At 43.0% G+C, this 16,088-nt stretch overlaps 1 protein-coding gene across 3 annotated transcripts in view; it reads left to right on the forward strand.

Annotated features, from left to right (window-relative positions):
* Nucleotides 1–6,559: 6,559 nt before the first annotated feature.
* The window catches only part of LOC307228650 (glutamate receptor 2-like), a gene marked incomplete at both ends in the record, with an annotated part of 122,609 nt that continues 113,080 nt past the window's right edge, over nucleotides 6,560–16,088 (forward strand). Inside the window, one exon of one of the 3 annotated variants that reach the window (XM_079998380.1) lies at nucleotides 6,560–6,629. In XM_079998380.1, the coding sequence (XP_079854506.1) occupies nucleotides 6,560–6,629 (70 nt within the window). The remainder of the gene's footprint in view (nucleotides 6,630–16,088) is intronic. The other 2 variants (XM_079998381.1, XM_079998382.1) reach the window with 2 other exon arrangements.

Raw genomic sequence — 16,088 nt, forward strand, 5'->3', positions numbered from 1 at the left:
AGCGTCGTTAGGATCCACGGAAAACGGAGAGGAAAAAAGTGTGATCTCCTTTTCAATAGCTGCAAAATCCCTGAAATGCTGTTGACACTCCTCAGCCAGAGATGAGATGTTTGCTGCATACCTCCTCATTTGCGCAGTGATAGTTTGCTGAAAAACTGGTCATCATTTCCTGCAGCGATGGGAAATGTGTGGTATTGGGCTGCGTTTGCGACAGGTGCCTTTGAAAAAGTAGCAGCTTTGTCGCAAAAGCTTTGATGTGCGAATACAACTGGCTTACCACTGCATTTTCTCCCTGAAGGCTTGTGTTCAGCGCGTTCAGATGTCGTGTTATGTCAACTAGAAATCCAAAATCAGCCAGCCAAACAGGATCGGAGAGTTCTGGGATCGGTTGTCTTTTTTGTGCCAAGAATTGTCCGATTTCCTTTCTGAGAGAGTAGAATCGCTGCAGTGCAGACCCCCGACTGAGCCGTCTTATGTCATTATGATACACAACATCTCCATATTCAGCGTGGATGTCGATCAGAAACTGTTCAAACTGGCGGTGACACAGGGCTCTGGAGCGAATATAATTAATAGCCTTTATCACCGGTTTCATAACGTGATCATATTTCAGATGTTTGGCACATAGAACTTGTTGGTGAATAATACAATGGAGTTTTATAGCTTTGCCTCCTTCTTTGCTGACTTTTTTACAGACTAGGGTTGATAGCCCACTTTGCTCACCAACCATGGCAGGTGCGCCGTCCGTAATAATGCCAGTGATTTTATTCCACTGTAGTTTCATGTCATCTACGGCGGAACAAACAGAAGCAAATAAATTTGTCCTTAAGGCTCTGGAGGTCAAGTAGCTCTTCACTCACGTTCATTTCATTGTCCACTCCTCTCAAAAAAATCAGTAACTGAGTGGTGTCAGATGCATCCATGCTTTCATCGCAGGCAAACGAAAAAAAGTCAAACTCCACTCCTTTTTCCTCTAACTGTCTCTTGATACAAGATGAATTTTCTTCAATCCTCAGTGCCAAAGTGCTACAAGCCAAGCAAACATTGGCAAACTCTTGTTTTTTGTAGGACAAATTTTCTCCACCATTTTCATCACGCAGTCTTTATTAAACTCACCCTCAGTAAAAGGTTTGCAGTGCTTGGCAATAAGCATCGCCACCTCGTTGCTCGCCTTTGTAGAATTTTCATTTGAGTCACAGGCTCTTTTGAAAAAGCGCTGCTGTGCCATTAAAACAGCTTCAAGTTGCTTCAGTTTTTCGGTGCGTTCGTTTGCCGTTAGCTTATCGTAGTTAGCATGTTAGCATGTTTCGTCTGATAGTGCCGCTTGTATCTGGAAATATGGACAGTTACAAAACGGCGTCGTACAATCTGCGGAGGGCGGTGAGGGACGCCAAACGGACGTACAGAGAGACTGTGGAGCTACAGATGGAGCAGGGGGACACAAGACGCTTGTGGGAGGGGCTGCGAACAATAACAAACTACAAGAGCAGCTCCTCCCCAGCCACGAGTGTGGACGCCTCCCTAGCCAACCAACTGAACTCCTTTTATGCGCGGTTCGAGTCTGGCAGCAGCACCGCTAGCTCGCCGGCTAATTGGAGCTACACCGCTGGGGACGAGCGCGCACTCTCAGTGTCCGTGCACGAGGTCAGGAGGGCTTTGATGCGGGTGAACACCAGGAAAGCTGCGGGCCCAGACGGCATATCTGGGCGAGTGCTGAAGACCTGTGCTAACCAGCTAGCTCCGGTGTTCACTACAATATTCAACATCTCCCTGGCTGAAAGAAAGAAGAAGAAGAAGAAAGAAACAGTCTTTAATCATCACACGACACTCCACAACACATGCTTGCACACACACACACACACACACACGCACATGCTTGATGGTGGCCGGTGAAATGGCTCCTCTGCTTTTGACCCATCCTGGCTTGTCCTTCCTCCGGGGGCACAGCCAGGAGCAGTGGGCAGCATACGTGGACGCGCCCGGGGACCAGGTGATAAGTGTCCATCGCTGGTCAGACGATGATGGGTGCATGTTTTTGGTGGGGGTCCTTACTGACGTGAGGTGGAGGAAACCCCATGTGAACACGGGGAGAACATGCAAACTCCACACAGAAAGGCTCCTGTTTTTTTGGAAGATAACCCGCCGGAGCACGGTGCCAACAGCGCCCCAGGCCGGAATCGAACCCAGGACCTTCTTGCTGTGAGGCAGCAGTGCAATGCACTGCGCCACCGTGCCACAATCAGTGGTCCCGTCCTGCTTCAAGAGGTCCACCGTCGTTCCTGTCCCGAAGATCGCCTCTCCTGCCTGCCTGAATGACTACCGTCCGGTGGCCCTCACCTCGGTGGTCATGAAGTGTTTCGAGAGGCTGATTAAGGATTATATCTGCGCCTCCCTCCCCTGCACCTTGGACCCGTTGCAGTTCGCGTACCGGCAGAACAGATCCACGGATGACGCGGTCTCCCAGGTACTGCACACCACGCTCACGCACCTGGATGGCCAGAAGGGGGCCTATGTGAGAATGCTGTTCATTGATTATAGTTCAGCTTTCAACACCATAGTTCCCACCAGACTGGCTGTCAAGCTGAAGGAGCTCGGACTGAATGCTCCGCTGTGCGCCTGGATCCTGGACTTCCTCACAGCACGCCCCCAGGTGGTCAGGATGGGGAAGCACATGTCAAGCTCCCTCAGCCTGAATACAGGATCCCCCCAGGGCTGCGTCCTCAGCCCCCTACTGTACTCCCTGTACACACATGACTGTGTGGCCAGGTCCAGCTCCAACACCATCATCAAGTTTGCTGACGACACCGTGGTCATGGGCCTGATCACCGACTGTGATGAGAAGGCCTACCGCGAGGAGGTGGCTGACCTGTCACTCTGGTGCCAGGACAACAGCCTACACCTGAACGTCAGCAAAACTAAGGAGCTGATTGTGGACTTTAGGCGAGGATCACAATCGAGGACGCACGCGCCCTTGGTGATTAATGGGACTTCTGTCGACAGGGTGAGCAGCTTCAAATGCCTGGGAGTCCACATCACAGAGGACTTAATATGGACTGTACACACAGACACTCTGGTGAGAAAGGCGAGGCAGCGTCTCTACCACCTCAGGCAGCTGAGGAAATTCCGGGTCTCGGTGAGGATCCTCAAGTCCTTCTACTCTGGAGCAGTGGAGAGCATCCTGACAGGCAACATTACTGCCTGGTTTGGGAGCTGTACTGCTCAGGACAGGCGGGCCCTGCAGAGGGTGGTGCGTTCAGCTGAACGTACCACTGGAACTACCCACCCCCCCTTGCAGGAGTTATACACCAGGAGGTGTAGCAGCAGAGCCCGCAGGATCATGAAGGATCCTCATCACCCCAACAACGGACTGTTCCAGCTGCTGCGGTCAGGCAAGCGCCTCCGCAGTCACACAGCGAGAACAGAGAGACTGAGACAGAGTTTTTTCCTGCAAGCCATTAGAACTGTCAATGCTGACCTCACCAGGGGTCCTCACTGAGCCATACACATAGGCTCCACTACCTTCTGTACTGTATGTAGCATACTGTACCGCATACCTTCACTGTTCAGGGTTGTTCGTGATACCGTATTGCTGCGCCGTACTGTTGTATACTGTGCTGTATTATCCCAAACACTACCTCACTTTATTCACATGCCACTTTAATGCACATATCTGTATATAACATAATTGCCTATTCCATATACATAAGCATATTCCCACTATCTATTCCATTTCATTTCATTTTATTTTTGTTGTATTTTATTTTATTCTATATATTTTTATTTTATTCTATAAGTATTTGACTTACTGTATTACGTTTGAGGAGTCAGTTAGTTGGGCTATTAGAAATCTTCCCTAGGACATATTGTGTGTTATCACCGGGTGCGTTGCATTACATTTCACTGCATATATGTATGAAAGTATGTATATGTAAGTGACGAATAAAAATCTTGAATCTTGAATCTTAATATTGAATTCCTTGAAAACACCCACAGTCTCTTGGCAAATTAAGCACACGCAGTTGTTTTGCATGTCAGTGAAAAAATACTCAGATTTCCACTTGTCCTGGAAACGGGGGCCCTCGTTGTCAACTTTCCTTTTTTTTAGTTCCAGTTGCCATTTTAGAAATGGGCTAAAAAATATACCACAGTGGTAAAAGTTCACACAGGGGTCACGCGGCGAGAATGTGGCCACAAGTCTACTGCCTTCCTCTGGTGAAATATAAAATTGCTTTTTTTGTACGTGCTGCGGGCCACATATGGGCCGGATTTGGCCTGGGGGCCGGACTTTGGTCATGCCTGCTCTAGTGTCAGTCTGGAGAGTGTGTACACTCCCTCCCTTTACTGAACATGAGAGATTATTTATACTGCTGGTTGGAACTGATTTGCATTAAAATTGATTTACACTAAATCCTTCACTTTAACCTGGAAATAACACACTGACATAAAATTAATAGACTAAGCTTTCCCATAGAAACTGCTAAGCTGAAGCAAGTTGAGGTTGTTGGCTGTTCTTGCACTATCATTTTACTGCCACATAATTGCATTCAGGGAAGGGTTCTCATCCAATCAGCTGCTCTATTGTTCTGAGCGATCATGCTCCATTTTGTTTAACGTAGCAATTTTGTTATTAACCAATCGGGTTTCATTTATTTTTATTGAACAATGTGTCAGTGGTGGCTACGGCAAAGGCAGTTCTTCTAACTTTATTATTGACTGGGTCCAACTCCCATCACTGTTTGAGTTAAGTACATCTATGTGTGAACGTTTACATTCATAATTTGTAATACTTAATGTTGTAACTTGAAGTGCTAAATGCCTACATTTCTAGCTTGAGCATAGTAAACGACAGAAAAATACAAACGTTCCAAAAAAACTGCAAGAAAGAATTCCTTGTTAAATAATTACAATTGACAGCCATCACAGTCATCTTTGTATTTTAGAGCCACAAGTGAGGTGAATATCACTGAATTTCATGAGGTATTATTTATTCATTTATTTACCTTTGATGTCTATGGTGAAAGGGGGCTTACTGCCACAACTAGTGGATGCGTAAGGTATTGAAACCATGCAAGACAGCTGTATCGATAATGAATGGGTGGATGGATGGAAATGTTTAATGTTACAATAAAAAAAACTGAACATTTATGTAAAAAAAAAAGACTTTGCAATGTTCAGTTTCGTTCCTAGAAGCATAAAGGTATAGGTTTGAGTGTTCTCAGTCACATGAAAATAATTCACTGAACTTTGAAATTTTTAATTATTCAAAATATCATGAAATTGTGATTTGGAAAAGCTAAGGCTGGAGCACTTTTTGGTGATAAAACACTGTCCGTCATAAACCTATTTATATTAAAAAGTTTCTAATTGTTGCTGCTAAAAATAGTTTTTGCACGTGTGTAATTTGTTGATGGTCCCTAATACACCATTGAACTAATAGTTTCTAAATTTTCCAGACTTCTGACAAAAGAGTCAAACTTTAGGAAGACACATGCATAGAGCTGAGAAGAGAGTTTAATATAATTAATGGCGTGAATTTGGAAGTCAGGATTTATTTTCAATCAAATTTACAATCTTAATTAAATACAATTTCAACAGTTGTTCCCATAGACGGATTATGACACAATGGGACCACAGGCACAGGCACCCCCTCCCTTGCACTGCCTGAAAATCAACTGTATGGCCACACAGTTTCTGGTCTGGAGGGAGACCCATGGACTCAGGGGCCCTATTCAGACAGATCAGAGGTGGTAAAGCAACATTTTGGGCTCTGCATAAACCATGACTGTACATTAGAGGCCTGAGACAACAATGGAGCACTATACCGCTAAAGTCCTAGAGATAAACTGTGGGCAACATTCACTTTGACAGTGCCATGGTGACACCTGCAAAGTACATTTTTAGGCTATTACAGAGGGATTTTCGGGGCTTTGTTGTTGATATGAAAGACTAAGCACGTCGACTGTGGGGCAACAAATGGAAAGTTAGTGACAGCAACATCATGTATCAGGCTCTGGCTGAGCTCCTGGGCCCCTAGGCCTGAGTTTGCACAGGTAATCCATCCATGATTATTGCCCTTGTTTCTTCCTATTATACTTTTACCACAACTGCTTCTCCTTCTGCACTTTGGTGTAAATTGTTGAATTTACACCCAAAGTGCAAGGAAATTAGCTATTTAGTAATTTTATTTTTATTTTTAGTTCATTTATAGTTTGGAACACAAAGTACAAATACAATTTGAAAAAAATAATAATAATAATTCGGCAGTTCTGTGTCGTGCTTCTCCGTCTACAAACGAGGGTGCCTCATCTGTATTCCTTTACCGTCCTTGAGATCTCCCCCGCTTCTCCCACCCCCACCCCCACCCCCAGCCGTCAAACAGCAGCAGAACGCGCTCGTCGGTGAGGAGGACAAGACATCCGCAGAGCTCGAGTCTGTCACCCTTCCGTACTTACATACTGGCGACCCCCCACCCCCCGACCCCAAGGATATGTTTATTCCGTAACTGGTACTGCCGCCGCCGTCACGGTGTTTCCCGAAGATGAACCAGAAAACGACGACGATGAAGCCACTTCTCTTGCTTATGCTCTCGTGGCCGTTTTCATTCTGCGGTTCACCGAGCGTCCAAATCGGTAGGCTCGTATGTGTTTTACGCTGCTAATAGCGGTTTATTTTCCCTTTCTTCGTTTCTCCGTCTCTCCCTGACCATGATATTCTCGTTCTTTCTTTCTCTCCCTCTTTCTATCTATTTATTTATTTATTTATTTATTTATTTTCACAAGACTGCGAGCTCCAGGCATTTGGCAGGTGGAGCGCGCTGCTGCGGCTGATGCTTTGTATATATTAAAATATCCGGGCTCATAAATTCGTTCACGTTGGCTGATGCTTTGTATATATTAAAATATCCGGGCTCATAAATTCGTTCACGTTGGCTGATGCTTTGTATATATTAAAATATCCGGGCTCATAAATTCGTTCACGTTGGCTGATGCTTTGTATATATTAAAATATCCGGGCTCATAAATTCGTTCACGTTGGCCTTTAGATTTTGCTCATTTTAGAAGCGCGCGCTTGCGCGCGAACGTATTTTCGATCGATCGAAAATATGATTTTCGTTTCCAGTCGTCCTGTTTTTCCTGCTGCAGTTATGTAAATTCTGATTATTTCATAAATTCAGCATAGGGGCTGACATTGGAGAGACCCTGTGCCCCATATATATACACACACACACATATACATATACATATATATATATATATATATATATATATATATATTTACATTTAAGTCATATCCCCCTGGGATTAATAAAATATTTCTGATTCTGATTTATATATATATACATATATATACATATATACAAATATATATACACACATATATATATATATGTAAACATACATACATATACACACATATATATATATATAGACATGTGCGTATATATATACAAACACACAAAAACACAGGTAGAGCTGGTTGTCTATTAATCTAAAGGTTGCTGGTTTAATCCCAGGCTCCTCCTGCTAGCATGCTGTAGTGTCCTTGAGCAAGACACTTAACCCCTAATTGCTCCTGATGGCTGCGTCTGTCGGTGTTTAAGTAAATGTAGGTCGCTTTGGTTAAAAGCGTCTGCTAAATGTAATAATATACGAAGAACAATCTTCATTTGTCACACAGCAGACCTGGGCAGCATTCATTGACACGCCCAGGTAGCAAGTGTCCATCGCTGGTCAGACGATGATGTGTTCATGTTTTTTGGCAGGGGTCCTTACTGACATTAGGTGGAGGAAACCCCATGTGAGCACAGGGAGAACATGCAAAACTCCACACAGAAAGGTTCCTATTTGGGAGAGAACCCGCTAGAGCAACATACATACAACATACATATACACACACACATATATATATATATATATATATATATATATATATATATATATATATATATATATATATATACATTACTCACAAAAAGTTAGGGATATTTGGCTTTCGGGTGAAATTTATGGAAAATGTAAAAAGTTCACGCTACAGTGTTATCATATCATGAAATTAGGGCATTTAAGTAGAAGCATGCAATGGTTATTTCCTCATCTCAAACAATTTATTGAAACAAAAGCCAACAACAGTTGGACACACCTGTCCACACTGTAACACGCCAATGTAAATGGTTTTGAATGGTCTGACGTGACACTTGGGTGCCTCTCACCTACCTTAAATATGCCTGTAGTTGAGTGGCATTCATCGTCCGGTTCCGCAGGGCACTCTTCACAATGAAGCGGTCATCAGTGTGGGATGTGGCCAAAGGACGTCCACTTCCATGCCTCTTCCAGTCTCTCTGTATCTCTGTTGCAACCTGCTGATGACAGGCTGTGACACTCTAAGCTCAGTGGCCACTTCCCTCTGAGAACATCCTGTTTGTAACCTCACAATGGTGAGGTACTGTTGATCAATTGTTAGGTGTCGTCTTGGTCTCATGATGTCAAAATGTGAACAGCATGATGAAGAGGACTGTTTAAATACCAATTATAATTGAACCAGTGAATTTATTGGTCAATTCATGGATCAAACACCTGTTGTGAAATTGCCATTCAGCTCCTTGTTAGAGAACAGCAAGTTGTGCAAAAATAACTGAAACATTGAACAGTTAGACATGTGCATTCAAAAGTTTAGAGAAGGTCAAATTAAGTTCACCTGTAAACATTATAGTGCATTTTAGGTTCATCCTGAAATTTCACCCGAAAGCCGAATATCCCTAACTTTTTGTGAGTAGTGTATATATACACACACTACTCACAAAAAGTTAGGGATATTCGGCTTTCGGGTGAAATTTATGGAAAACGTAAAAAGTTTACGCTAGAGCAGTGTTTCTCAAATAGTGGGGCGCGCCCCCCTGGGGGGGCTCGGAGCGATGCCGGGGGGGGGGCGCTGTGACCCCGGGGAACATGCTTTTTTTTGCCGCAGGTAGGGTTTTTTTTGCACTGAACAAGAGCACAGCTGGAGATCAGGAGATACGAAGGAGATATAAAGTGCAGATAACAAACCCTTAAGAGACACCATGGAAAAATATTTAACAGGGATGAAAAGAAAAGGCGGAGAGAGACAGAGATAATGAGACAAACGTAAGTCTCCCGAAAGCTAAGACGAGGAAATATGACGAAGCGTATGTAGCGCTTGGCTTCACTGTGACAACGGTGGGAGACGAGGAAAGAGCGGTATGTTTACTGTCTCTAAAAATGTTGGCAGCGGACAGCATGAAGCCAAATAAATTAAGGCATCACTTAAAGACATTACACCCCACTCACGCTGATAAGCCGCTTGAGTTTTTTCAGCGAAAACATGCCGAATATTGCCAACAATCGTCCCGCTTTGTGAATGCTACTTCAGTAAACCAGCAAGCACTGTTAGCGTCATATAAGGTGGCCTACCAAATTGCTCAGTGCAAAAAACCCCACTCCATAGCAGAGGAGCTGATACTGCCTGCAGCATTAGACATGGTCTCTGTCATGCTTGATGACGCAAGTGCTGCAAAAATAAAAACTATCCCTCTGTCCAATGACACTGTCGCCAGACGTATAAATGACATTGCTTAGGATCTTAAAGAACAGCTGGTAGATAAACTCAAAGACAAACGTTTTGCCTTACAGTTCGATGAAGCAACTGACAGCAACAAAGACCGTTTGTTTATCCCTTATATACGTTTTGACATGACAAACTCCCTGTGTGAGGATCTACTTTTTTGTAAATATGTCAGAGATAGAGCCACAGCTGAAGAGCTATTCAAAATGCTGGACTGCTTCCTGACTGAGAATGGGCTAAAGTGGGAGAACTGCATTGGTGTTTGCAGTGATGGTGCACAGACCATGACAGGGATGAGAAAAGGACTTGGGGCGCTCATCAAGAAGGCCTCACCTAATGCTGAGTGGACACACTTATTATACACACTGTGACTGACATTGTAGGTGTAGTCACTTTTATAAAGACCAGACCACTAAAAACAAGAGTCTTCTCTGCTATCTGTGAGGAGATGGGAGCTGAACATCAACCTGTGCTGTTTCACAGTGAAGCAAGGTGGCTGTCAACAGGAAAAGTCTTGTCCCGAGTTTTTGAGCTCAGAGAGCAGATAAGAATGTGCCTAATTGATGTGCCTATTGTACCTATTGGTTTTACTTTCGCAAACTCCCCCTAGGTGATTTATTGGATCGACTTCAAACTTGGCGACTGTCTACAACACACCTTCACGACTAAAAGTTATTCAAAGCTTGAGTTTTCGTCACATGGTGTGGCCAGGTTAAAGTGTTTTAAATTTCATGTTCGGAAAAAGGCACTGTTTACAAGACTTTTTTTGTCACTTTAATTATTACTTTTTTTTTGCAATTATTGCAATTTATTTTGGAATGGAAAGTACCATATAAATATAATAGAAAGGTATATTTGCACTTAAAAGTGAAGTTCATTTGAAAAGTTAATTTGAAGTTTGAGCTAGCCATTTACATGTTAGTTATACATACAGGTTATGTCCTTCTAAAACTCAGTGAGAGTTACAGGTTGCATTATGCTGAAACTTGGTGACGGTCAATTTTATCGGTACTCAGTGACCGTTCCATGTTGGAATTTATTGGAACTGAGGGTCGTATGTGCAGCTATCCAATTGTAACGGGTGTGTATTATGTGAAAGTGTGGTCTGGTTGGATACCCATTAACATGCAGAATTCCCTGCGTTGTGTTTTTGTGTTCGCGTTGCGAATGAAAGATTCCAACCACGGCTGCTGTGGTCACTCTTTTATTGGCGATCTGCACAAATCAAATGAAAAATTAACATACAGTTGCTCCTCCACACCACAAGGGGCATCGCGTCTCCTTCTCTCTGCCTAGCACAAACTCAGGGTAGCCCATAAGTCTTCTAAAGTGCTTTTCACCGTAAAAACAACAAACATCATATAGAACAAATACTGAGTTCAACATACCAGAAAATTTCAAATGAAAAGGAACATACAGTTGCTCCTCCACCCCACAAGGGGCATTGCGTCTACTGTTAAACACAGAACAATGCATGGAAACCTGTAGGAGAAGGAAGCTCACGTTTCTACAAACACCTGCAAAAAGTGCATCCACAACAATATTCACCACATGACAATTCAACTGCATGCTCACAAAACCAAAAACAATATACACTTCAACACACGACACCACACCCGATCATTATACAACAAAACAACAAACTTATTTCATTACAACACAGAAAACAGTCCGTACCCTCTGTCTGCCCATCGTGAACTCAGCGCAGCAGAGAGATTATGTCATGAAGTAGTGCATTTGGCTCTTAAAGGGACAGTGCAGGCTTTTCTCAGGATGGAATCTTCTTCTTTCGGCTGCTCGAGTTAGGGGTTGCCACAGCAGATCAAAACACAAATTAATTTAACCTCATGTGAATCTGGATTTTGGTTACACAATCAGTAGCAAATTAATAAATAAATACAATTATTATTTTACACAATCACAAGAGCAGTTCATGCGGTGTATTTTTCATTGACGTACAGCAGATATCACCAATGAGACCAAATTATGAGAAAATTGTATTTCTCCGATCAGGGATATCAATTCAAAATGATCGGATGACAATTAAGAACACACAATTTGGACACAGGTGGGGTGTCTTTTGTGGCTGAAGGGCAGGGTGCTCGGGGCTTTCCTGCGGCCGTGGCGTGTCTGTAAGACACTCCTCAGGAGTGGCTTCTGGGCCTTTCCGCTACTTGGAGGCGCTACTATATAAGACCGACCTTATACACAAGAACCAACTGTGTTGTGTCCGGTCCTGTGCACTCACCGATTTGAGTGCACAGGACCGGACACAACACATACACACGCACGCAGGCACACACACACACACACACACACACACACACATACAGGTGGTCTCATCACAGGCACACACACACCACCAGCATCCCCTTTGAACACACCTCCAACACCCTCCTGGTTACTTACCTCTCCTTACCTCCCTCATTTACTGCCATGACTATGACAGGAAGAGGCCACGTACCAAATTGCTGTTCTGGTTTTCCTGGACTTAATTAACTCTGTTTTGTCGATACATGTTTCTATGTTTATGTTTTTCCATGTACATGTCATGTCTTGGAGTAGTGATTAGTTGTTTATAGAACAACACAGGGTAAGATAGTTACCCAAAGAGTGGGATTGGTGGTCGTTCTTTGTCACAAAAAGCTGTGCTCTTGTCATTTCACAGGTCATCCACAGGACAGAGTTTTTGCAGCAGTTCTTGATGATTAAAGAATGAATAAAGAGTGGTATTGCAGGTTGAGACGTTGAACTCCACTTGCAGACTAACTCTGTCCGAGATGAAACGGCATATAAATACTCTGTGTTCTACTGTATGTCCATGACATGACCAAGAAGGTTCAGACCTGGGCCAGTAAAAAGTCTGGATCTCTGAACGACTTTTCTAGCTGTTCTGGTCTCAAAAACTTGGAAGCAAAAACACTGGAACCTGATCTGATGAGTCTGATGCAAAAAAGTTTGTCTATCTAAGAGTCAAGTACAGCAATAAATCGTGAATGGCTCTGGAAAACAGACTGCCAAACCGTTCTTTTGGCTCTTCTTATTTACCCAAGATGTTCCCTCCTCCTAGTACACGTCCCGCCCCTTTCAGTTCAGGGTCTCTGAACTAAAGGTGTCGTGTTTCATGCTTGGGCATGTTCCCTTGTTTTAACTGTGTCTGGCTGGTGTTCTGTCCAGGCATGTTTTTGTAGAGGACTAAGTTCTTTCTTTTATTTTCATGACTCCCTTAGTTTTGGGTTTTTTCATACATTTTTACATACATTATATACATAAACCTTGAATATTGGTGGTGAAGTGTAACATGTAATCAGTTTCTTGTCATGTGGGGTTAATAATTAACCACAAGATTCCCACCTTTGGGACTTCTAAAGTCATATTCTCACAGGAAAACGAGCATTAACGAATGACTTTAAAGTGGTAACACTCATTATGCTGGATTACATATGACCTTAAGTGGTAACACTGAGTATGCTGGATAACATGGCTTTAAATGGGAACAATGAGTAGGCTAGATATATTGCGTGCAAACAAGCAAAAACATAGATGTACCTGTGAGCAAATGCATAATAAAACAACTTTAGTGAGAGCACAAATACTACAAGAATATGTGCGATCCAATAATGTGTGGCCCACCACAGACTTTGGGTAGGTGGCTTTTGACTTTTTTTGCATCATTTGGAAGTGAAAAATCAGAGCTTCTAAACAAGGTGTCACTTGTGCAAATCAAGCAAATATTTTTAAAGCTATGACTTGCAAACTGTGATTCTGAGATAATCACCTTCAAAGTTTTCCCCCGCACTTGGCTTTATTCAGCCAGCCCCCAGAATGCAAATGGTTAGAGGACCAACACAGCCTGGCTACTTCCACATAGCTACTTGACACTCTGCTGAATGGAGACTTGACACCCTGCTGAATGGTGCAATCTCTGCATTGTTCTTGTGTTTTGAGGGAAGTCGAACAGCGTCATCGACACACAACATCTTTTGTTTTTTAAAAGCCTTTTATTTAACAGTAAAATGTTTTATAAAAGTGAAATTATTCAGGAGTTTAAAAGTGTAGACAACTCACACACCACACCACACATGCACGCTTTGGATGGTGGCCGCTGTGTTTAAACCCATCCTTGGCTTGTCCTTCCTCTGGGGGCACAGCCGGCAGTGGGCATTTGTGGATGCAAGTAGTGTTTCTCTAACAAATCTGTTTTGCATGGTCATGAGGGAATTGTCATGCAGTTTTTTTCTCACTCCCTCTAAAGCCTGTATAGTGTGGTTTATAAAGTGATGTTGATTGTACCATTAGTAATTAACCCATCTGCTGTTGCGAGCTAGATACTGAGCATTTACTGCCTGTCCGTACATGGGAATCGAGCCTGCGACTTGTCCCGACACCATCCAATCCTCGCTTATTACCCGAAGGTCATTTGGTACGCCATAAAGCTCTTGGTTAAACGCAACGTATACCTGAGGATCTAGTAGCCATGGAGTGGTCGCACTTCTTTTGTGCCTTTTTCTTGGTTGCTCCGGTTGAGGGGCTTGTATTGTTAATTGTTCTGTTAACATAACTGGGGCGCAAATTCCTGTCCAGTTAGGTTGGAGCTGGGACACAACTTGTTCATTTTTCTTGCACAGCCAGAACATGTCTCCCAGGCGGAGAGTTCCGTTTGACAAGTCCTGACCTGAAGGTCCTGTAGGTCTTGGGCCCATACCCTGTTGAAGGTTGTTGGGCTGTCTAAAAACCCTTGTGGCAGCCTTGTGTATGTGTATTTGGAGCCCTGATAAGTAAGTGCAAACAGATACTGTGAATCAGGATGTACTGACACACTAAAAAAGGCTGCGCATAGATCGCTCACAGTGTACCATTTTGTACCCGACGGAATATTAGAGAGTAGGGTGTGAGGGTCAGGGACAACCGGTGGTTTTGCGTCAACAACAGCCCTCAGATCATGTACCAAATAATAATCCTGAGAATGTGGTTTCTTATTTGGGAAGATTGGAGTGTTGCAGGGGCTTGAGGTTTTCGTCAAAACTCCCGCTTTCTCTAGTCCTGAGATTGTGGGACTGAACCCTTCAATGGCATTTGGTTTGAGAGGATACTGATTCAGGTGGGGTAGTCGAGCTCCTTTTTTAGTTTTATGTGTACAGGCTCTGCTGACTTTACACATTCTACATCTGTCTTGTGTTTTGACCATACTTCCTGTGGAAGTTGGTTTAGTAAGATCTCATGCTCTAGGGCCATAAGCTGTCCTGCCCATTCATTAGGACACTCTCCAGCTGTTCTATGTCATACACTTGCCCTGGTATTCTGATGAATTTGTTTGTTGGGAGAGACATGGATGCACCTATTGCTAGTGGGTCTCCAGTCATGCACCTGCTGTTTTGATGGAGTACTGTTTGCTGTGGATCAGCTCTTTCCAACATGCGTGATAATCTGTGTGGCGTTGAGGTCCATCATATAGGAGCATGCTGTGTAGGGGCAGCTGTGGTTTGCAGACTCTTCCCAGTTTGACTCGTACCTGTAGACCTCGTACAAAGTCTCGCTGATGAGACGTTGTTTTCTTTTTTGCCAAGTTTTACAACCCACTAATGAACTTGAACCCCGGTCTCGCCCCTCACAGTTATACACACAGAGCGTTACACTAGTTATTTACCAGTACTATAAAAACGAAAAAACATTTTTACACCTCTTAACTTTAAAAATGATTTATCTTAAATGTTAAGCTACGTAATATACATAACATAACATAACAATATAATGTAAAGTAAGGTTATGTAAGATATGCAAGATAAGTCGTATAATTATACCTGAATAGTAGAACATTTGGTGATTCACAGTCTACATTTTGTGATAGAACAATTACAATAAAAGAAAAATGGCCTTCCATATATTCAAATGTTTTTTTTTTTTTACTATATGCTAATATATTTTTCTTCTGTAAGGTGCAACATTTGTACAGGGGAGAGTAACCAAACAAAATGGAGGATATACTGTAAATGGGAACAACCTTTCCTGTAGCCCAATTTAAACGGAAGAATAAGTGACTCGCAGTGAGTGTCCAGGGAAGGTCTGAGCAAGGGAGAAACAATGTCATGAAAGTCTTTTAACAAATAGTGATGGGAAGTTTGGTTCTTTTTGAAGATTTGGCTCTTTATGAGTGACTCAGTAAAAAAATGTGTTACATTTTCCGACTCTTTGTTAGTTTGATTCAGACGAGTCAGAAGAGTCGGTTCAGCTCTGAGTTGTGAATGGAATTCTCACTATAATCAATCCATTCTGTCAACATTATTTAGTTTAGGAAGGATTCAAAGTGTAAATCATTCACATTCAATATGAAATATGCAAAGAAATGCCTTCAACCTTTTTACACATTTATTTCACCCTTCTTCACGAATGAAATCCATGAGTCATTGCCTCTGTTTGAGGCGCATGCGTGACTCGTGACTCATGGATCTCATTCGATAATCGGTTTGGGTGACGTTGCCTCTGCTTTGGGCGCATGCATCTCTCGCTCT

This window comes from Zeus faber, assembly GCF_960531495.2.
Source record: "Zeus faber genome assembly, chromosome: 4".
NCBI lineage: Eukaryota > Metazoa > Chordata > Actinopteri > Zeiformes > Zeidae > Zeus > Zeus faber.